Raw genomic sequence first — 24547 nt, 5'->3', positions numbered from 1 at the left:
GGCGCGGCCGGTGGATTCGACGAAGGAGCGTCCGGAGGGCTTGCGGCAACCACATGTGACGACAATACTACAGCGAGAATAAAAGTTACGCCTTCTTTCTTTGCGTGAACATTTGGGCGGCGTTATGCAAATCTTCCCACATCGTGACGTAGATATGTGGGGGCGTGTTAGAACGAGCCGTTTTAGGTAGGCGTGGCTGATTCTTAACTTTTATAAAGAATATCTCTTTGGATTTGAGACTTCAGTCGTTGCAACTTTACAGATCTTCTTTACTTGGAACACTCCAAAGAGAAAGGAAAGAGTGAAATCGCATCATATGACCCCTTTAATACAATTATTTTATGTAAAAAAGCTTGTTATATATGGGATAATGGTAACATTTTACTCATTTGTTAACATTGGTTAATGCATTAACGAACATGAATTAACAATAAACAATGTTTCACAGCATTTAATAACCTTTGTTAGTTCACAGTGCATTTAATAATGTTAAAAGATACAACTTTGATTTTAATAATGTATTAGTAAATGTTGAACTAAGATGAATAAAAATGTATATATTGCACAAATAAACAATAACAAATGTATACATTATATTATTATTATTATATTACTAAACAATTAGACATTGTATTAAACAATATTATTAGAAGCACTAAGGAACAAAAGCTAGCGAGGTATATTAATGCTGATCATACAGTCCACAATTTCTGCTCTCTCTTTATGTTAATTGTTTCCCCTGACAACAGAAGATTTCTATTTAAAGAAGCGGAGAACCTCATGTCTTTAATTAAACCATGGCCTCATATCAAGCAGTCAACACGGTTACATTCCTGTCTCACTCGTTAGCTGCCTATTACACTATATAATTAGTACAGATAACAAACCCGCCCCTTGCTGAGTGTCTTCAAACAAATTCATAATACCACAGTAACAGCAAAGGGCATTTTTGGAGGGTTTGGCTGTTTTAGTCTTCTTGGAATAAACACTTTTTTTATAGAATTTCTACACAATCTTTAATTTCGTAATTTGTAACTAACTGACAGAAATTGTAAATAATGTCATGGAATATGAATTTCACTGAATATGCACAGCTAAATATTACTCTCAATTACACACACACATGGAGAAATTGTTGCAGAATCAAGTTGCAGCATTATTGTTGTTGCTAAGAGTCTGACATCTGTTTTTCATTGTCCCGTATCGTAATTTATCGTTGTGGTTTTTGTTGTTGAACACTGTGCATCTTAACTAGTGTTCCTGTTTCTTCCTTATAGTGAACAGAGTATATGTCAAGCCCGAGCCTCTGTGATGATCTATGATGACACCAGCAAAAAATGGGTGCCAGTCAAACCGGGCCAGCAGGGCTTCAGCCGCATCAACATCTACCACAACACTGTCAACAACAGCTTCCGTGTGGTGGGAGTCAAACTGCAGGACCAGCAGGTGAGACACCAACATGGTACAACAAAACTGAGAGAAGACGCTGTGTGATATGATCTTACTGTACACGGTGTGTGCTTTAGTCCCATCCAATAAACATTCAGTTCTATTTACATACATATATATTTATAATCTGAAATGTTTCTGTTTTGTGGTTTTCAAAAATACCATAACAGACGTGAGAAGGTTTCCCCTTGATAATTTGAAATAGTTTGATTACAGGGAAAAATGTCACAGATGCAGATACATAACCACATGTCACTACTCTTCCAGGTCGTTATAAACTACTCCATTGTGAAAGGTCTGAAATATAACCAGGCCACGCCAACTTTCCACCAATGGCGTGATGCGCGGCAAGTTTACGGGCTGAACTTTGCCAGCAAAGAGGAGGCCTCCACCTTCTCCACTGCCATGCTGTTTGCGCTCAATGTCCTGAGCTCTCAGGATGCAGGTAATTTTCATAACAACATAAATGTTTTTTTGTTTTTTTTACCTCTGTGCCACACTCCTATGTGGTGTTTAGTTCGGTGTTACCTGGATTATTTCTGTAATTTATTATCATTTTTAGAAATGAAGTTTGATATGAGCAGTTATACTTCAGATGTATTACCCTGTGAATTGATCGAAAGGTGACACTCAATGCATTTATCTATCAAATAAATGTGCTTCTTTTGAACTCTTCATCAAAGAATCCTGAAAAAAATGTATCAAGGTTTTCACAAAAATATTAAACATTAATAATAATCAGTATTTTTTGAGCACAAATCAGCATATTAGAATGATTTCTGAAGGATCATGTGACACTGAAGACTGGAGTAATGATGCTGAAAATTCAGCTTTTCCATCATAGAAATTTAAAATTACATTTTAAAATATATTAAAATACAAAGTTATTTTAAATTGTAATAATATTTCACAAATTGTTTTTTTTTGGATCAAATAAATGCAGCCTTGGTGAGCATAAGAGCTATCTTTCAAAAACATGAACAAAAATCCTAGCGAACCAAAATTTTGAATGGTGGTGTAGGTTTTACCAATTTTTGATACAGTATTCATAGTTTTCTTAATTTATTATTATTGTTTGTTTTTTTAATCTGGTCTACTGAATTATATCTTTAATTATCACTATGCTGAAAAAATTGTCAAAATGCAGAAAAATTAAACACTGATGTTTTATAAGCAATGGTATGCAATGTTTTTCTCTTAAATATATATAAACGTGTCCATTTAAAAGAGATTAGGGTAATGCACACGCTACTACATTACGGTCCTTACAGTATTGTTACAAATATACAATCATTTAGCTGTAATTCACTGTAAAAGTGTTACTGCAAAAACGTAAGGAATGTACTCTAAATGCAGACAGAAAATATTGTTGTTTGGGTCTTATACGTGGGATCGTTAAGTGTAGTGTAACTCTTATTTAAGAACAGCACATGGGCCTCTCTGGTTTCAGGCTGCAGCTACTTATAAGATGTATGGGGGGGGGGGTCTTCTGCCATTGGTGCTTAGCCCTGGTTAAAATATCCATGGAGCCCAACAGTCTCAGGCCATGGGTGTTGCATGTTTCTTGCTTTTTGGGGCGGGCAGATTAGAAAGGTTGTTAGAAGTGCTGCTCACACCTCAGCATGCAGAGAAGAGAAAAGCTGCTGTTCACCTGCCTGAACTCACCTGTACGGAGTCCTGACTGTTATTACCAGTTTCCACCTGGTAGTGGAGCTCAAACTGCACCATTATAAATATCACTAAAGGCACCTGAGAGGGCCCATGCTTGGACCGGAGTTTTCCCCGGGGCCAATCCGCCGGATCAGCTCCACAGTAATAAAACTCAGCAGTAAGTAGTGTTAAGGTCTGGGGGATTCAGTCGCATGCTTTAATAATGTGATGTGATGCCTCGGATGGGTCATTGTGGTGTCTTTGATGGAGGATGTGGTTGTGGAAGCTGCTCAGTGGTTTTTGGCACGGTGCCTGTCAGAAGCTCCTGATGAGGCGTGTGCGGGTTTGGGAGGTCTATTGTGTTTGTCGTGCCTAATTCTGAACCGTTATCATTAGTGCTTCACTGATATGTCTGTATGGATTTAGATTTTTTGTGAAATATAACATAATAATGGTAGGACTGGTAATTTTATTTTTAATCATGATTTAAATAAAATGCAAAAAAAGAATAATAATACATAAAAAACTCAGTGAAGTCTCATTGAATTTGCCACGCTACTGCAAACGCACATAAACCAAAATTTCCAGTTTGAAAAAAAAAATTCAAGTTCAGCCACATCAAAGTGAAATAAATGCCACGAATTGAAAATGTAAAAGGACCTAATTATGTACCTATTGTTTATGTGTTTCCTTTTGTGTTGGTGAAGGGTATTATTATCGCAAAAAGAAAAAAGATTAAAAGAAAAGAAAAAGTGAACAATTATTGGAGAAAATATTATAAAAGAAATGTTCATTTGTATAATGTATTGAAATAATTGAATTAAAAGACATAATAAAGTATAAAAAACAAAATGAAAAAAAAAATCATAATAATAAACAAAAACAACAATAATATTAATAGTATAAAATAATAAGAATTATTATTGTTATTATAATTGTTGTTATTGTTGGTGTTACTACTAAGATATATTAGTTATTTTTATTAATAGTAATAATTTTGACAGCTGGCATAAATGTTGCTTAATTTAATATATTGTCAAGCTCTTGCTAAAACATTGTAAAAAAAAACATCCTAAATTAATGAAAAACATTTATTAAAACCACATCAAAATCAAATAAATTTTGTTCAATTCAAGAGATTCAAGGCTTAGGCCTAATACAAAAAAAAAAACAAAAAAAAAACATGAATCTCTACACAATATAAAAATCATACTATCATACAGCATACTTGATCTAATGCTTACATTTTTTTATTAAATGTATGTTTTTTTTTTTAAGTGAACATTTTCTAACTGTAAAATACACTACAGATTTATATTATGCAAGTGGTGTGTTATAAAGGAAAATGGCAGGGTTTATCAAACAAATGACCAATGGGTCCCATCATCCAATCAGATTGTATCTGTGTTTCCACTTCTTATTATCTCAGTAGACATCATCATCTCAGCTCAATGATCACCAGGGTATGTGTATTTGGTACAAAGGGACTCTGCTGCTGCACGCAACCACCAAATGATATGGTATGTGTGTCATAAAACACTGTAAATATTGACTACGCAATACTTTAAAAGCTCATCCGAAGATTTTATCGCAAATTAATCTTAATATTTGGTTAGCATTGCCCCTCCAAGGCTTTTTAGGTATTTAACCATAAATCAAAATAACATCCAGAGCTCCAGATTTGACTCTTGAGAGGCACTTAAAGAATCCATTAACTTTATTCAGCATCAGTCGCACCAACCATTTTAATACACTCCAACTGCAGCCATTTATCAGCATGTTGCTATTGCAAGGGATTTAATCAAGTTTATGAAATAAATCACACAGAGTATTACACCTCCACGACCTGCAGTAGAAATGGATATGTGATCTGGAGTAATATCATTGCTTTTTATGCTGTCTGGTTACATAGTGCGCAGCTTAATTGATATCAAGCATTATGGTTGAATCCAGAGCACACAGAATAATATTTGCTTAGTAAAGTCTCCATAAGAAGAGATTTCATGCAAGTCTTGGTCTAAACTCCTAGTGGAAAGATACTTGCCGCATTGTCTCGCTTCACCAGTGGAGCAAATAGCATTTATGCATTATCCAGAATGCTTAGCAGGGTTTAGATTAATGGTTTATGGTCTGCAAATTGACATTTCGTAAATGATGGTGAGTTCTGTTGAATTTGCGTTGGAAATTTTTCCCCTTTTTCCCTGACTGTTTATAGCCAGATCATATGAATATCAAGTACTTTTAGTAGTTGTATGGTGTTTATTATAATAGGGACAGATGATTTGGGACCATCTGCTGCAGACAGAACCTCAGGTGGATTGCATGTTTGCGACACTGTGTGAAATGCTGCTTTCACGTGACGTATGAACATATTCCCATTCCTGTTGCTCGAGAGACTTGATATTCAGCCCTGCTGCAATTATTCAGATTTTTTGTGCCAATCTGTTTTCCCACTTAGATGTTGAAACAGCGTGAGCACATACTGTAATATAGCTATTCCTTTTTGTAAGTAGGCCTAGTTTTATTACTCTGTGAGTTATGACAGGGATATTTTTGTACTCTCATTAAAATGTGGATCTTGTGATGAACTGAGTGATGTTTTTGCTTGTTTTTTTGGAAGTCATTAACAGTATTTTAGGATGTGACGCTGTAAACTGGCATTAAGTTCAGTGAGACGGATCGTGTAATCATTAAATGTGGAAGCAGAATCCCACCTGTCATCTGCTTCATCTGCAGCTTGTTTAGATCCAGACTGAGCTTGCTGACAGCTGCTAATGCAAAGGGCTTTGAGCTGTGTCATTTATAATGCTTATTCTCTCAATCTGCAATAACTGTTCAAAGAAACCATGTACGTTACTCCCTGACTTATTAATAACGCAGAACTTTATTTAGTATTTTTTATATAAGAATTCCTTGCACTGTGAAGTAGTTTGTGCTGTTTCTTCAGTGCTGCCTGAGGTTTCCTGTTTAAATGTCTTGCTTCTTTCAAGTCTCATTAGGTCTAGTATAAAAAACAATCTGCCACTATGATCGCTGTGTTTTGTGTTATTTCAGGACATCTGCTGGTGTTTTTTACTGCTTATTATTGTTTGTTTTGTCTCAGTTAGCAGATGATAGACCTTCAATGTTGAAATGTGGTCGAAATAATGTCAGTTGTTGTTTTGGTGTTGCAGTAACGTTGAGATGGCATTTTTAATGCTAAATGGTTCTAAAACGGTTAGCAAAATACTTCAATGAACGTTGAGTTTTTAAGATCTGTACAGAAAGCGAGACATAAAAAACATGTTGCGATATCATTGTGGATTCAATCTGCAAAAATGAGAAGTGTAATTAAGAAGATGCTGTTAATACATATTATTATGGCAGAAGAAGTCACTGAATAGATACAATTTTTAAAAAAGTGGCTTTAAGGTCTATTCACACAAAGAACGATGACTAAAGATAATAACTATAACATTAATATTATCACCCACACCAGTGCATTTTAATGTTTTGTTTATTATACTGTAAGTGTGTTGCCATTTTAAATGCAGATTTAAATGCTCAAGCTCTTTAAAGGTTTATTCTGATTCGTTGTCAATATTTTTATCATTCATCAGCTGGAAAAAAAATCATTCTGAAACAATATCGTTCCTTTGTGTCACTATACAGGTGCATCTCAATAAATTAGAATGTCATGGAAAAGTTCATTTATTTCAGTAATTCAACTCAAATTGTGAAACTCGTGTATTAAATAAATTCAATGCACACAGACTGAAGTAGTTTAAGTCTTTGGTTTGGCAGTGTGGGCAGGTGCCAAATCTTGCTGGAAAATGAAATCAGCATCTTCAAAAATCTGGTCAGCAGAAGGAAGCATGAAGTGCTCCAAATTTTCTTGGTAAACGGGTGCAGTGACTTTGGTTTTCAAAAAACACAATGGACCAACACCAGTAGATGACATTGCACCCCAAATCATCACAGACTGTGGAAACTTAACACTGGACTTTAAGCAACTTGGGCTATGAGCTTCTCTACCCTTCCTCCAGACTCTAGGACCTTGGTTTCCAAATGAAATACAAAACTTGCTCTCATCTGAAAAGAGGATTTTAGACTACTGGGCAACAGTCCAGTTCTTCTTCTCCTTAGCCCAGGTAAGACGCCTCTGACGTTGTCTGTGGTTCAGGAGTGGCTTAACAAGAGGAATACGACAACTGTAGCCAAATTCCTTGACACGTCTTTGTGTGGTGGCTCTTGATGCCTTGACCCCAGCCTCAGTCCATTTCTTGTGAAGTTCACTCAAATTCTTGAATCGATTTTGCTTGACAATCCTCATAAGGCTGCGATTCTCTCGGTTGGTTGTGTATCTTTTTCTACCACACTTTTTCCTTCCACTCAACTTTCTGTTAACATGCTTGGATACAGCACTTTTGGCAATGAATGTTTGTGGCTTACCCTCCTTGTGAAGGGTGTCAATGATTGTCTTCTGGACAACTGTCAGATCAGCAGTCTTCCCCATGATTGTGTAGCCTAGTGAACCAAACTGAGAGACCATTTTGAAGGCTCAGGAAACCTTTGCAGGTGTTTTGAGTTGATTAGCTGATTGGCATGTCACCATATTCTAATTTGTTGAGATAGTGAATTGGTGGGTTTTTGTTAAATGTGAGCCAAAATCATCACAATTAAAAGAACCAAAGACGTAAACTACTTCAGTCTGTGTGCATTGAATTTATTTAATACACGAGTTTCACAATTTGAGTTGAATTACTGAAATAAATGAACTTTTCCACGACATTCTAATTTATTGAGATGCACCTGTAGTTGTGATGTGGACTTCCCTATTCTCAAAGAATTAGAATGATTATTACAACTCTGAACTATAAACCTTTAGTTGTAGTCATTGTCCTTGGTGTGAACAGGCCTTTAGAAGACAGTAACATTTTTGCATACTCCACCATACTGTTTGCCCTGTCTAGCTGTGTGAACAGCTCATTATTTTTCCACCTTAAATTTCACAGGAGATAGATTTTGACATTAGATATGGCCACACTAATGGTCTTTCTCTGAACAGAGGAGACTTCCTTCCTCCCTTGAGCTTTCATACCCCATACTGAGTCCCTGAATGTCATATGACGTAAATAGTCATCATCTCAGTAACCTGAGAGCCGTGTTTACCATTATTAGCAGAGCTCCTTCACACCCTATAACAAATTCAACAGAACCATTATGGTGTCTTACGAATGACTGTGCCAAGTCTACCAGTAATGAGGTGTTGGGTATGAGGGCAATTGTGACTTGGCAAACTATGTTTAGTCTCTTGCTGGATTTATTGGACTGTAATAGTTTGATAATTTGGCACTTAGATGTCTTAGTTTGGGAGAAGAAAATGCTTCCTGTTTCTTTTGTTGTTGTTTTCAAAGGCCATATGTCCAATCCAACTCATTCATATGTCAATTAGTAGTCAGATTAGGCAGATGAACGGGTTTTTGTGACGGCCTGATTTGTGAAAATCACAAGTGAAATTATGTGAGGTAGAAGAAAGCATTAACCATTTGTACCGACCAATGTCATTCTAAATTATAGGCATACATAGCGAAGAGTATGACATGTCACATGACATAAACCAGCTGCCCGATGCAAAATATGGGTCCTGAAACAAAACCAGTTGAGAACTGCTGTACTACTCAAGTCTGCCATAAGGTGTCAGAATATATGAATGCAATCCGACACATTTTACAGTTCCTGAGAGACAATAAAAAACATTTTTTTTAATTATGAGGTGCAATTATGTTCTTGTTCTTCAGGTCCAGCAGCACATCGTCAGAATGGACCGGTGACAGATGATGCCGAGGCTCAGAGGAGGTGCGGACCGTCTCTAATGACACTTTCTCTTTCTGAGACATCTGTCAAATGTTAATCAAGCTTTTAAACACTGGACACTGGCCTGAATACAGTATATGCTCTCTTTTTAAAGTGAAGTGTGTAATGTTTTTTTTTTTTATTCCCCTTAAAGGTCTAAACACTTTTTCTCTGTTGTACCTTCAAAATAGTCCTGTTTAAGCGTTCCGCAGCAACAGTGACTCAACCAATGGCATGAGTTTGGGACGGGACTATCTGCTTGTCCAACCAATAGCAGATGGTGTTTGGGAAACCAATTCAAAAACTAAATTTCATTTGGTACTGCTAGAGACCTGAAATTACTCACTTAATTTTTAACATTAGAGGTCAGAAAGTGTAGTGTTCAGTGTATTACTGTTGCAGAAATTATTAATCGAATCATCGAATTTGAACTCACTTCTGTTTTTTTAAATCACTTCGCATATTTGTTGTCATGAAGATTGAGAACGCTTCTTAACTGCTGCCTGTCATAATACAAGTTTAGATTGTATTCTGTCCTCTAGTGGACAGACTCTCACTGTGCAGTCTAGCATTTTTAAAACCCACGGAGCTGAACAGAACAATGTGTGAACACACATGATTGTTTACTCTCCAGTGAGCTTGACTTTGTGTCTATTCATACGGTGGATTGAGAGTGTTTAGATTTCACTTTGCCCAACATCATTTTTAAGTGAGCTAACATTTGTTTCTAGGCAAATGATGGACCAGCATCAGATGCAGATGGAAAGGGAACGACGAACATCTGGCTCTGCAGGTAGACTAAAGTCCCCACATCTCTGTGGAATATGATATGAGACTGCACACTGTGCAATTAAAAGATACACAAACACACACACACACTCATTAAACCACCCACAGAGTAACCCTGCAGACTTCATTGTCTGCTTGGAAAAGTGTTGACACTAAGGAATATCAAATTCCCTGGCCACAGAACAGGTCCCTAGTCCAAACAGCACATGCTGCCCATCCTCTCTCATACACACACACACACACATGCTCTCTTTCTGTTTCCACCCCTGCTTCAGCATCAGTTCAGAGAAGACAGTCGACTTTCATAATGCCATAAACAGCATTTCTGAGTTCTGTTTTGGTGAATCTCATGAAACATGTCAAGACCATGTTGAAATCTCCTTTCATCCCCAATCTAAAAGAAAGAAAAAGAAATAAAGTTTTGCTTATTCATTAAAAATAAATAAATAAATGAGCATGTTTTAAGGACTATTAAGATTTTTTTCTTTGTGCATTATTTCTTTGATTTCTATTGTCATTAATGTTATAAAGATACAGTAATCCAACATAATAAGAATAATAAAAAATGTTATTATTTAAATTGACAAGTAATATTATAGATACCTGACAACAAATTAAATTGTATTTATTACATTTTGTATATTTATTTCTTTATAAATGCATATAATGTATTTGTTCTGTTAATTTACATTTACATTAAAACATTTCAGAATACTTTTATTATGTTACTTTTATCACTTTTAGTAAGTTTTGTATCATGGTAATGTGAATCTAGTGAGAATCCCCATTGAGAATAAGTAGAATTATTTTAAAACATGTCAAAAGTAAAACATCCAGATGCATTATTGTAATGAGAATTTGGGAGGGCGTTGTTTAATTGTCATTAAAATAGTGTTACAATGAAACAAAATCTTGGTCATAAAATATGCTTAATTTCAATTGTAATTTCTCCATTTCTTAATTTCATTTTTTTTCCTGAAATCTCTGATCTAGATGTTTTCGTGAGATTCATCTGTTTGCAAGGCATATAACATGCTATTTTGCTCACATTTCATCTTTTTAAGTTTCTTTGTACACGTTGATGCTTGATTTTCATCACTGTCACGTTTCTCTCTTTTCGTTTGTCATTTGTGTTGTCTTTTCTCTGTTTCTCAGTCTCCACCCTTCAGTTTAAAGTATCAGCATCCGCCTCTCAGTCCGAAACCACTCTGCATGACCTCAGACAGTATCGGGCTAACACTCTTCCCCCTTCCTATGCTCACCTTAACCCCACGCAACCCTCCTCCCACACCTCCTCTTCCTCCCAGGAACAAGAGAGTGGCTACCGCACTGTGGACTCCCCTCAAAAAAAGGCACAGCAGCTTTCCCAGCTTTCCACCTCTCTGGCTTCTGCTTTCTCCCCCGTGCAGCCGGGTGTCACCCCTCCACCTCGCAACGTCAAGCAAATCCCTCTTTCCCCTCCAACGACCCACCAGGACCCTAAACATGCCACATGGTCCTCCACCCACATGTACGCTCCATTACCCACAGCATCGCCACCCGTCATAATGGCGGTGCCAGTCAAACAACCTGCCCTGCCTGTCGCCCTCCCCTTGCCACCCCTAAACAATGGCCCAAACTGTGGCCCCAAAGCTCCTGCTAACATGTCCCACTTGGAGCCTGTAACACATCACCAACAGTTGTCCAGTAGCCCGGCAGAGGAGTACTGCCCGTACCAAAACCCTCCTATGCAGGTCACCTCTGGAGCTCCGTTGCACCCACATTATCTCATACAAGAATCATCTTGCCCCCTGCCCCTTCTCATTGGCCAGCCCATCCAAAGCCTCGCCCTCCACCAGCAGCAGCTATACCAGGCCATGCCCCAATTCAACACCACACCCACCTCTCACTCTACTTTGTGCGAGGGGGCAACGCCCAAGACGTCTCCCTCGCCTGTTTATCAGAACGCCAAAGCGTCCAGCAGTAAGTTTTTCAAACCCCCATCAGCTGCCCCCTCTGTAGTTTTCACTATTTCTGTAGACTTCACGCACCTGTCCAGTGGAACTGGGCTGATGACATGTTGATCTCAAAAGCTGTCTAAAGAGAACAGTACGGTCTTTGTACTGAAAACAGGGTGAAAACTTTTGTCTGTGTTATATGACAAAATCACAGCAGCTCATTTGAACAAATGACAGCTGCCTCACCTTCTTTGTTCTGAGTAGAGGAAAGATGATTTAAGATTATAAAGTAAACATTCATATATCGCAGTGATGTTCTTGTTCTTGCTCAAAGGTGATTTGTTCATATTGTCTAAATGGTGTGTCATACCTTAAACTAACCACCCTATGTTCCATTTTTGCTTTTTCTCTTTGCAGATATATTTTCGAAGTTAAAATGCTTTGCTCTGTCTCACATAATTATGTAGATGCAAGTGTAAGCAGGGCTCAACACTAAGAATGGCCTGCTGACCCAGGACCAGTGTGAGAGTGTTTTGGGCCACTTGACAGACCAGTGTCACTTGTCCTTTTTGTTGCGCCATTGAACGTTCATTGATCTCGTACATCTACTTTGCAAATTTAAACGCTTGGTTTTCTGTGATGTATTATTATGCAAACTCTGCTGATTTGTCTCCGAGATAATATTATCTAGCTGGCTGACATGGATGAGGTTTTGTCAAATTTGCAAATACACCCCTGAGGCATCAATAAGAATGTGCTGAAAACTACAAACCAAAAGTGTGTTTGTGAATTTATGAAATTATTTTCATGTAGAAAAAATACTGTGCAAATGTTTAGGGTTGGTAAGATTTTTATCAAGTAATTTCAGTCTCTTATGCTCCCCAAAGGCTGCATTTATTTAATCAAAAACAGTTGTGCTGCATAACATTTTTGTGGAAACCGTAATACTTTTTTTCCAGGATTCTATGATCAATAGAAAAAGGTCAGCATTTATTTGAAGTAGAAGTCTTTTGTAGCATTAAAAATGTCTTTACTGTGACTTCTCAATTTAATGCGTCCTTGCTGAATAAAAGGATTACTGAGCCCTCACTTTTGAATGGTAGTGTATATTGAACACTACGTTGATAAAAAAAACACATTGATAAAAACAAATCTAAAAAAAATTACTAAAAATAAAATTTGTCGTTCTTTTGGAAGTACTAATGTGAATAATAAATTCGAAAGTACTAGACCCACTGAGCCAGCAGAAAAAAAATCCTTACTGCTGAGCCTGTTTGTAGGTTGATTTGTAATTCTGCTTTCTACAATTTAGGTCGTGATGCGCAATTTCACCTTTAAGTCAACACAAATGTATGAAAGCTGACGCCACAGATGAAAAAAAAAAGATAATTGCAACTTTTTTACTCACAATTATAAAGTCAGAATTGCAGGATACAAACTTGCAATTGCGAGAAATAAAGTCAGAATATAAGCTCACAATTTTGACTTTATAACTTCTGCAAGGTTATATCACGCAATTCTGAGAAAAAAAGTTAAATTATGAAATGTGAACTCACAATTGTGAGAAAGAAACATCAGAATTGTAAGATAAAGAGTCTCAATTACCTTTTTTATTTTTTATTCAGTGGCGGAAGCAGGCTTCCATTCAAATGCTCCCCATTGCAGTATATTTCATTGCATTTGTAATTAAACACTCAGTCTAGAATATAACACTGATTCTTTCCTTTCTTGCAGCAGGTCCTCCCGTTCCACCGGGTCATCCCTCCATGCTCTCATCCACCCCTCCTGTTCACCCCCCTACCTCAGCATCCATGGCGGGTCCACCGGCCCCTCCGCCCCCTCCTGGGCCTCCTCCACCCGGGCCACCACCACCCGCCACAGGACCCCCTCCTACCCCGCCTCCACTGCCGGCTGGTGGAGGTCCTGCTCCGTCAGGTCTGGCTGCAGCTCTAGCTGGTGCCAAGCTGCGAAAAGTGCAGCGGGTGAGTGGCATTTATCTTTCTCAAACCTCAACATGTTTCACATATTTCTTTTTTTTTATGCAATAAGTTCAATAATAGTATCTTGCTGCCTGATTATTCCATGTTTTAACTTTTCTAGCCAGAGGAAAGCAGTAGCAAGAACGATGCCAATCGCTCCAGTGGAAGCAGTGGAGGCAGTGGAGGAGGTGGAGAGGGTCTCATGCAGGAGATGAATGCCCTTTTAGCACGGAGGTCAGAATGCATCCATTTCCTGTCTTTTTTTTCCATAACTAATGATTCATGACTGGTGGTTATACAAACTTTGATTGTTAAATATGATCATTCTGCAGGAGGAAGGCCTCAGAGAAACCAGAAGACAGTCAAAATGTATGACTTTTGTACACTATTTGTCAAAACACACAGAGATTGTGTACTTCTCTTCAGTTCTATTCATTGTATATCATATCAGTCTGATATCTCTTTCTTGCAGGAGGAGTCTAATGGATCCCCTTCATCATCTTCTCGTGGACAAAGTTCAGGTGTTTTTTTTTCCTTTATTTTTGCTAATTTAGCAATGTATTCTGTATATACACTACAATAAAAAAATCTAAGGTTGGTAAGTTTTTAATATTTCTAAAAAGTCGATTGCTTACCGATGATACATTTTTTTGAACAAATATACAGAAAAAACTAATATTGTGAAAAATTTTAAAATTAGGGCTGTCAAAAGATTAATCGCATCCAAAATAAAAATTTTTGTTTACCTAATATGTGTGTGTGTGTGTGTACTGTGTATATTTATGATGTATATATAATACACACACATACGGTATATATTTTGAAAATATTTACATGTATATGTTTATATTCATATCATTTATATTATATATAAATATACTTATATATATAAACTTAAAATTTTTCTTAAATATATACATGCATGTGTGTGAATTTATATATACATAATATATATACACTACACACATATATTATGTAAACAAAAACTTATTTTGGATGCGATTAATCTTTTGACAGCACTAGAAATAATATTATATAATAATTGTATTCAGTGTCATATGATCCTTTAGAAATCATTCTAATATGCTGATTTGATGCTCAAGAATCATTTCGTATTATTACTTTTGATATACTTTTGGCTTAATATTTTTGTGGAAACCATGATAAATTTTTTTCAGGATATTCAGAAAACTAAAAACCTTTTAGTAAAAATATATTAATTTTATTGTATAGTACAGGGGTGGCAAACTCCGATCCTGGAGAGCCGCAGCCCTGCAGAGTTCAGCACCAACCCTAATAAAACCTCACCTGCCTGTAACATCTCCTGGGGTGTCTAGAGGAGATAAACCCGAGAAAACCAAGGGGAAAAAGTAGGATGCTGTGGTTTGACGCTGGAGTCACTCTTGGCAAGAAATTCATATAAATGTAATTTTGTAAAAAAAAAAAAAAAAAAAACAGTATTTAAATATTCTTCTCAGATCCTGTGCAGAAGCCATGGGAACGAGCCAACTCTGCAGATAAGTCTTTGGCTGTGTCAAGGTATGTTTTAACAGGTTTCATGAGCAGTGAACATTTCATTCCTATCCGTTTAGACTATTTTTTAAAATAGGCTCATTTTCCAACTCCCCTAGAGTTGGATTCAAAAACGGTAAAACTCAACTGTTTAACTCTAGGGGAGTTGGAAAATGAGCCTATTTTCAAAAATAGTGGCGTGTTCCTTTAATCGCCGACGCTAAAGTGCCCTTTCGGTCCAGTCTATGTAAACTCCCCATGACGTCAACATGAAACGGCTTGGGATTCTTTTAAAAACGACTCGTTTAAATGATTCAGAGTCGACTCTTTCTTTTGAGAGACAATAACTTTATACACGGTGCACTTTCAGATTTAAAACTTTGCAGGATGTTTTCATTCACTTAGTACTGTGTTACACTGCATGAAAGGTAATTTTCAAAAATCCATAATAGGGGCACTTTAAAACATTTGGTTCCTTTAAAATTTACATTTGTTGAGGTGTTCCTTGATGGATTGCAATCCATTTAAGCTTAGAGTTTGCATATGTGAGTAAATGCCTGTTGCTCGGTTGCCAATACAAATGGTCATGTTAAGGAAGTAAAGCCCTGGGCAACATGAGCCTGCAATGACTTAAATGCAAACAAAGCCGGTTCTGCTCGCTTTCTGACAAACTAGAAAATGTAGTTTTTATGTTTTGTGTAAGCTTTCATTGAATGTTTGTGTAAACTCACAGAAATGGCCTCTTTGAACTCTGAAAATGAACCGGTTATAAAAACTGAGATTGCATCAGAAAGCAATATTAATATTTAATATATCTACACGTTGTTTTAACAGCAAACATGACTTGCAGGTACATTTTTGATCATTCAAATTGCGTTTAAATATTTATGATGAACATTGTACAGGGCAAAACCAATTGGAAGCACCAGTGATGCCGAGTCATTTGACTTTGACAGAATGAAACAGGTTAGTTCAGAATCTCTTTCAAAATGGCATATTACTGTGCTGTGTATTGTGCAAAAAATGAGGATAGACTGGCCTGCTAACGACGATAAAATCTGTTGCTATCAAAAGGAGATCTTGGAGGAGGTTGTGCGGGAATTGCATAAAGTTAAAGAAGAAATCATTGATGGTAAGTTTTAGGAGATAACAGAAAAGAGATGTATCTTTTCAGTTCTTGAGGATATTTACATTTTTCTCTTTTTTGTTTAGCCATTAGAAGGGAACTGCTGAGAATTGGCTCCACATAGTCTTAAGAAAGGTCAACGACGACGACTGATAACGACTGAAGGTTCGGGAAAGTACATGAAAGCGCACGTGAAAACGTTCTCGCAGCATGTCTGCAACAGTATGGATAATTCAGTTGCAGAAATGTTGTGCAGATACAAGGCATTATTGAGGACAAGAGAAAGCTGAGGAACGGAAGGAATTGGAGTGAATGAATGATTGTGTGTATGGACGAGTGAATGAACGAGCAGATGGAAATATAGACCTTCACACTGAATTTTCTATTTCCTCCAGTATGAACGTTGAGACAGTCCACTGTGCAGCTTGCTGCTCTCGCTCTTTCAAGTCGACAAGTTGGAAATTAATGAAGATATTTTTGTTTTCCAAGTTGATATGGTTTCATTGGTCATTGTTATTATTATTGTTAAGAATTGTATTATATTAAATGAGAGAGATACAAAGCTGCACGACAGTTATTGTCAGCCTTTTATATTTTATATTACTGCTCTTATTCTTTGGTTTTAATAAGTACAAACTGCACACATTTGTGCTAAACTGTCAGCAAACTACTATAGTTGAAACAGTTTGAGACTTTTTCTTTTGTTTTTTTTGGCCACTGCAGAAGTTCAGTAGAACTGTTTTAAATTGATTTGGAGGTATGAGGTTAAATATAGACGCTCTTTTAATGAGCTCAAGAGATGGACATGGAAATATATACGTGTATATATACACACTCACACAACGTGAGATGAATTATTGAAAGTGGCTTAAAGTATTGGGTGAATTGTTTGAACATACAATGTATTCTGGTTTAATTAGGTTGATCCTGATTTTAAAAGTTGATGTTGATATTTCACAGAAATTACAATTAAATTAAACCTGTTGAGAGTGTGAGATTGATGGAATTAAAAGAACTTTAAAAGACTGTTTAAAAGGGGGAAAAGCTTGTCTCATGCTTCCTTAAAAAAAAAAATGACTCATTTTCATTGAACATTACAAACGACCCCTTACAAAACCTCTCTGCCATTATTCAGGTTCATCGTGTAAGATTAGGAAGTTTATTGAAATACATTGTGCTGAACAAATATATTCCACAACAGCTTTATCACAATGGAGTTCTGAGTTAAACTATCACAGTGCAAACGACAGAACATGTCAAAATATCGAAAGACTTCAAGTTACACAATAGCGCACGAAACAATTAAATATTCAGTTTTCTAAAAGGCCTCACTGATGAAAAGGCATTAAGTCCACTTAAACGTTCCATCTCAGCACTTCTTTCCTCAGGTACATCTTAACTGGCATCTCAGTAGTTGGATTTAGTTGAGAAAGTGGCGATTGCAATAATAATCACAAATAACTGCATTGATAATGAACATGGATACCATAAAAACAACATCAGATGTTTTAGTTTGGAATGAGTGTATGGAACGATTTTGAGACAATTCGCTGGGCTTTGATACACCCAAACAATAAATCACAAATCCTGTAACACGGTCCCAGGCGCAGGGAATGTACAGTTATTGTTCATACATTGTACAGATGGATCTATATGATGAAATGCTGTGACGGAATGAAAAGGGTATGCAGGTTCACGTGTGAAAGGGTTTGCTCCCTTTTAACTAACAGCCTTCAAGTGCCTCACAGATTTGTGTAAATACCTTGTAGTACGTTTGATTAGATCAGTAGTCTAACACCCAATTCATTCCTTTTTGCCAAGTTTGTATTGTCTCTTGATTCTGGCGTAGGGGCCGATGGTGTCATCAAATACGAAGTCCCAGAGCACTCGCATCCAGGAAGTGTGTTGAGGGAGTGAGTCATAGTACTCTGCTGCAATCCTCTTGACCTGCAATATGGGAAAGGTCCGTCAATAATCAAATGTTAATAATGAGATTTCTGTTTATATACACTTTGAAATACAGTATGCGTACCAAAGAATAAGAACAAAGTACAATGCAGCTAAAGTGTAAAGCATGGGTGGGGCGATGGTCAGTTTACTGTCAGTAGCTATACTTTGGTTTAAATATTAACAGATACAATGCACTGCATGAGTAATCAGCTTACAGACATGCCATGGGGTTCTTTCACACTGATGGTGTGACATCTATAAACTATAACTCCAGTTAAATTGTCTTATGAACACTGATGAAGTATGAAAAAGAGTTTAGCAAATATTAGTCTTTCTAGTTAGTTCCACGGCACTAAATGTCACATACTTCCTCTTAAACGGTAACAGTGTCAAAATCAATAGAGAGCATTACATTACCGTGACATTTCCACTTGAGCTCTAGCCTGAAAAGTAAACTTCCTGAGAAGTATTAAAAATCTGGGACCGGATTCACTAAAATCTTAAGAACGAAGTCAAGAAGTTTCTTATGAGAAAAAAAAAAAAACGACTTCAGAATTTTTCTTATGAACGTCTTGGAATTCATCTTAAGAACAAAATGACAGGCGTCAGTGATATCTGATAGTTTGCCAACTTTAAACTACTTTTTATTAGAAGAAAAGAAACTCCAATAGGGATTTACAATAAATCTGTTATTAGCCGTTAGTCCCAATGCATTATTTTATTGTATTGGTCAGACTCATTTTACATGCTCATTTCCTCTAATTTTACATTTAGATTACCATTGCTGTCATCTAACCTTCATCTTTAAAACATTGAATTAATATTAATGAATGCTTAAATATTCATTTTCATACTGTACATTACTTTGTGATGCCTAAATTTTCTTATAGTGTGTAAAAGTGACTGATTTATTTATTTTTTTTCAACAAAGAGAGTGTAATTTTAACATCTGCCATAATTATCATCTTATCGCCTCAGCTACAATTTTAATACCATGTATTTCTAAAAACAAAGGAAGACAGCCAATCTCGTACCTCAGGTAATTTGCTGCCTGGAATGCTGGGGAAGTCATGGTGCTCCATATGGTATCCCACATTGAAGGTTATTAAGTTGAGAGGGCCGTAATAAGAGTAGGTTTCATGACCTTTCATAAACATGTAGTGCTCAGCGATGAAGTGTCCAGAGATGGGATGCAGGCCCATACACAGTATAGAGCCAGCGATGAGGTAGACTATGGGCTTGAGACCCCAAAAATAGTAGATGATAATGTCTACCACAAACTGTACGACTGCATTGAGCATTTCCAACCTGGTCACGGGCTTGGGGTTCACCACCAACGGACGGAGCGCATAGAACAAAGGCTGGAGAAAGAGCCAGAGCACCTTTCTGGCTGGGGTGCAGAAGAACCAGCCCTCAAGGTCGGTAGGAATATCCACGTCCAATCCATCTCCTCCGAGATAACGATGGTGGTCGATGTGGTACTTCTTGAAGGATGCTGAATAAGGCAAGCCAATCGGGAGATTGGCGAACATGGCGAACCAGCGATTCCAGCGTGCCCTTTTGGTGCCAAAGGCCACATTGTGTGAAATGTCATGGATGGCTAGGGTCAAAGAGTGATTGATGCAGCCACCGAAGGCATACGCCCAAAACAACACCCACTTCCAGGAGAGCTCGTGGACCATGTAACACGCCAGGAGCTGGGTGAGTACCATCCCTGACACGACCCACTTCAGCTGGGGGTCATGACCCATCAAAGACTTGATTTCAGGATACTTTGCTGAAGAGAGAGAACAATGTTAAGAACATGAGATGATATAGTTTGAATAATAATTACATTTAAAATATATGTACATACACATACAGGCTTTAAGATTTTGAGTTTTTTTAAATCTCTTAGACTTGCCAAAACATCAAAAGTGATTAAAAAAATACAACACTATTGTGAAATATTATTACAATTTAAAATAACTTTTTTATTTGAATACATTTATTCCTGTGATGTAAAGCTGAATTGTCAGCAGCCATTACTCCAGTCTTCAGTATCATGTGATCCTTCAGAAATCATTATAAAATGCTGATTTGCTGCTAAATTATTAATAATGATTATTATTATCAGTGTTGAAAAAAAAAAGTATATGACAACGGAAAAGTCACTTTAAATTGTAACAATTTCACAATAACTGTTTTTACTGTATTTGATCAAATAAATGAAGCCTTTGTGAAACTTCTCGAAAACTTTTGGCGACCAGTACACACACACACACATATTCATATGCATACATGTACGCATATGTATATACATATAAATATTTATCTGCAGATACTGCACATAAATAACATTTTTTAAAAATCAGAATTTTATCATTTTAAAGAGATTTGAGATGACCAAATGGCTATAAAATACAGCTTTGAATGAAATATGTTTATTATGCGATGAGCAGAAAAGACTGCGGGGTGATGTGAGAAACAAAAAGTTTCTCATTACATATTAAAAATCTGCACACAAAAAAACAATATATACGGTGTCTACACTACAGTATAGTGCATTCTGCATTAGTGCAATAATCCTTCAAACCATTACACTAAAACTGCTGCTTGAGCTCTTGAAATTAGTTTCTTGTAATAGAGGTTATCATATATCTTTATTAAAGTCTTGTTCATGTTGAAGACAGACTGTACTTGAAATGAAGCCTTCACATCCCACTTAAGTAGCACTCACAATAGTTATGCCTGTATCACTTTTAAAGCTTTTTTTTTTTTTATTAAGATTGTACTCAATTAAGATTGTTATTTACACTTAGCCTTAAACTAATAAAGATTATCACTTTATTGCAGTTGCTAGTGGTAACCTATTAAACATGTTAAGGCACTATGTTGCATAGGTAGTCAACCAATCACTAATTCTCCTCCACAAGGGAGAGACACTCCCCTGGCGGTGTGCCCTTTTAATTAGCAGATTTGTTTGCCCTGCTAATGTTCTGTTGACGCATCATTTGGCTCTTTTTCGCAGTGCTCACTTTCACCTGTACAATTACAGGCGACCTGCACGCAAATCTGCCATAACACTTTTTCATGCAGTTTGCATAATGTCTGTATGCAAACTGTTCATATTGCAAGGTTTTCTAGTGGTTTATGCTCAAGTGTATGGTAACGTGCATCATATTTTGTTTTTCGTCAAGGGCTATTCACAGTAAGGCAGGTGAATTGGGCACCTCAGTCATCATTGAACAAGGAAACGTTTCTGGTTCAGTTCCATATGTCAGATCATCTGTGTATTTGTTTGGCCTTTACATTTTACATATCGGTCAAACAAATAGCCCTCACAAAACAAGCACAGCTGCGGCTGCCGGCAACACTATAGGGCTTCACGAGCAGTGATGTTCTTGTACACATGTAGGTGGAGATTCTTGGATGCGCCTTTTTCTGCCCCTTGAGTCTCTTCTACTCTGAACAAGATCACACCTGTCATGGCTTAATGTCACAGAAACACACAAACAGGTTTATTCTGAACAAGGTGGTTGTGTTTCAGATTCTATAAGTCATATTTAAGCCTAAAATAACACAACATGCATGCAATGTTTCTGAACATTGGCCAAGTTCACCTGTGTAATGAGTAACCAAGTGCTATAAAGTATGTAAATAAAATAGCCACAAACTCCAGTCAGACACTAGTAAAACCCAGGGTGATGCTTTGTTTAAAAAATAAAATAAAAATCCTATAATGGTCTATTATGAAAAAGATAATTGGGAAAAAAAACACTTTTACACCAGGTTTTCTGCATTATTATAAAATTGTATGCAATATATTTATTATGTTTTGTATATAATATTATAATTTTATATTTCATATCAGTTTTGTTGCTTAAAATATATTATTTTACATAATCTATTATCAACTTTATATATACCAGAATTTGTAAATGCTTTTTACAAATCCTTTCTGGAATAGTCAGAAGACTATAGAATACATTATTAATATTTAAAGAGCTTGAGGTGTAAAACTACCCATGCAACTTCACAATATCATATCAGTACCAAAAGGTGTTTTTTCGGGGTCTATTAATGGAGAATTACTCTAAAGGGGCAGTTCTTACGGTTCAATGTGATGTCAAAAGAACGTCAGCTTTTTAATTCCTTACTTCTGCACACAAAAGAAAAAAAAACACTCTGGCCTTCTATATTGTGATATTTGTGGTGAGATCTCCAAGTTGCTCATAAATGTGTTTTATGGTGAACTGAGCTTGTGACATGATATCTTTACAGTTAGCCTATGGTCATAAGACTAGAATGTTGTTAGCATGCAAGACCCACTGCTATCGTGCCAATAATACATGGAATCAGTTTACACAAATTATCATCCCCTGAAGCTATTGTCTGATAGATGTGAGGCAGGTAAAACACATCTATGTTTCACCTGTCTACTACACCTGTCTTTAGTCTAACTATTATTAGACTGAACATATGGCAAAGTACGCTTGACCTCAATTACACGTAAAAATGAGGGTAGTTAGTATGTAGTGTATGCATATGAAACACACGACGACAGAGTTTGTAAAAGAAAAACATTAAAAAAAAAAAAAACATTCCTTACGCGCCCTCTTCACACGCCCTTGCGTACGCACCCACGCTCACCGGCACACGCACACTCTTCCGGAGAATTAGTATTAAGAATTTATACTGAATTCACTTTTTTCAGTTGAAATTAGTTCGGGAAGATATCCACTAGGATTAAAATGTCATGTTAATTGTCCGAGTTCCTGTATAATCAGTGATCAGAGTTATGCCGTGACAGGCACTGTGCATAAGCACACAGTTGAGCTTATATATCTTTACCAACACAAGATAAACAACCAGATAACAACATCTAACACGCTACCAAATGGTTAAATTGATATTTAAATTAAATTCAAGTCAGTCGGCTAACCGAAATCATATCACGTCTACAGTAGGCTATGTTTTAGCAAATTCTGCTGACGTATGTGTTTTTCTGTCACTTAATGTAAACTTACCTAATATTTCCTTTCTTCTCCATGTGTGCGGTTGCTCATTATAGACCCATTCAAAGTCCCAGCGTCCAACTGCTTTGCCCATTTTTACACCTGTGCGCTGCTGGTGTAATGAGCTCAGGTGATTCCTCGCTTACTAGACTCGTTTGGGACACGCCCTCTTAGATAAGAGAAGGAGAAGGTGTGCCTGAGAGTCTATGCCAACGGTAAGTTAACTAACTTCAACCGAAACCCTAACGAAGTAACGAGATCAAGTGGTTCAGAGTGCAGCCTTGCCCTTACAGTCTGCCTCATCCCACTAACAAAACTGTGCCTTGCCTCATATAACAGTTGACTGTGGAGTGTGGCAATGAGATTTGAATTATACGCCCGGCGATATACAGTAAAGACTGAATTACATAAATTTTTAATGTATTTATTTATTCGTTGTTTTGTTTTGTTTTTTAGCGATTTACTTGGGCAGTTTTTTAGTGTCACATTCCTGTAATTCTGTTCTAGACAGGTTTGCTTACCGCGAGAGGGCGTTTTTACACATTATAATACCCTTAAGAGAGTTAAATATCAGACAAATTCAGATGCCTCGTGTGATTTAATGTAATACAATGCATATAAGATAAATTAAAATTAAAAAAGGGAAAAGGCGACGTAACATTTTATAACTAGTTAAATAATTTAAGCAAATAGACATAAAATCATTATGCCATAAATGCCAGAGTATAACTAGATAAAAAAGTTAGACAAACTTTAAAGGGTTAGTTCACCCAAAAATGAAAATTAGCCAATAAATTACTCATCCTCAAGTCATCCTAGGTGTATATGACTTTCTTCTTTCAGACGAATCCAGTCGGAGTTATATTAAAAATTGTCTTTGATCTTTCAAGCTGTTTCATGGCACTCAGCAGGTGTTGCATGCATCAGTCCAAAAGCAGTTAAATAAAATGCGCCCATCCATTAAAAAAAAGAGCTGAACAAAGGCCTCCTGTAGCGAATCGATGCGTTTTTGTAAGAAAAATATCCATATTCAAAACGTAATAATCACTTTAATCTAGCTTGCGCTCACTGTTGTACATGGAAGCAGTTCCGGGAGCATGACGTATTAGGTCAGTGCTGCACATGCGCCAGTGAGTCTTTTTTGATTTCTCCCCTGCGCTTCCGCGTGCGTCACTTCTGAGCGGCGCATGCGCAAAGCCGACCTCCATATGTTAAAGTCCCCATGAAATCAAAATTAAAGTTTTTAGGGTTAGTATCAATATGTTAGTCTTAAGGTTATCTATAAGGCAGTGTGCTCCAAAACAGTGACAAAATTTGCATTTA

General features: G+C 36.8%; 2 protein-coding genes across 8 annotated transcripts in view; one reads left to right on the top strand and one right to left on the bottom strand.

Annotated features, from left to right (window-relative positions):
* LOC107697733 (ena/VASP-like protein) overlaps window positions 1-17750 on the top strand; it is a 35026-nt gene extending 17276 nt beyond the window's left edge. For 6 of the 7 annotated variants that reach the window (XM_016498561.1, XM_016498564.1, XM_016498559.1 and 3 more), the window contains 13 exons: window positions 1278-1446; window positions 1717-1894; window positions 8880-8937; window positions 9666-9727; window positions 10879-11685; window positions 13395-13642; window positions 13761-13873; window positions 13972-14008; window positions 14112-14160; window positions 15118-15178; window positions 16057-16117; window positions 16226-16283; window positions 16364-17750. In XM_016498561.1, the coding sequence (XP_016354047.1) occupies window positions 1278-1446; window positions 1717-1894; window positions 8880-8937; window positions 9666-9727; window positions 10879-11685; window positions 13395-13642; window positions 13761-13873; window positions 13972-14008; window positions 14112-14160; window positions 15118-15178; window positions 16057-16117; window positions 16226-16283; window positions 16364-16401 (1939 nt within the window). In that variant the 3' untranslated portion in view covers window positions 16402-17750. Of the gene's footprint in view, window positions 1-1277; window positions 1447-1716; window positions 1895-2942; window positions 3278-8879; window positions 8938-9665; window positions 9728-10878; window positions 11686-13394; window positions 13643-13760; window positions 13874-13971; window positions 14009-14111; window positions 14161-15117; window positions 15179-16056; window positions 16118-16225; window positions 16284-16363 lie in introns of those variants that run through there. The other variant, XM_016498565.1, reaches the window with a different exon arrangement.
* On the bottom strand, window positions 16972-23384 carry LOC107697737 (sphingolipid delta(4)-desaturase/C4-monooxygenase DES2-like). The gene is made up of 3 exons (XM_016498569.1): window positions 23237-23384; window positions 19262-20004; window positions 16972-18224 (listed from the first exon to the last, which is right to left on the bottom strand). The coding sequence occupies exons 1-3, from the start codon at window positions 23316-23318 to the stop codon at window positions 18081-18083; spliced, it is 969 nt and encodes a 322-aa protein (XP_016354055.1). The 5' UTR covers window positions 23319-23384; the 3' UTR covers window positions 16972-18080.
* Between the last annotated feature and the right edge of the window lie 1163 nt (window positions 23385-24547).

Source organism: Sinocyclocheilus anshuiensis, unplaced genomic scaffold, assembly GCF_001515605.1.
Source record: "Sinocyclocheilus anshuiensis isolate Anshui unplaced genomic scaffold, SAMN03320099.WGS_v1.1 scaffold446, whole genome shotgun sequence".
Lineage (NCBI taxonomy): Eukaryota > Metazoa > Chordata > Actinopteri > Cypriniformes > Cyprinidae > Sinocyclocheilus > Sinocyclocheilus anshuiensis.
Note: the sequence above shows the minus strand (reverse complement) of the source record. Positions and strands in the feature narration are given on the sequence as shown.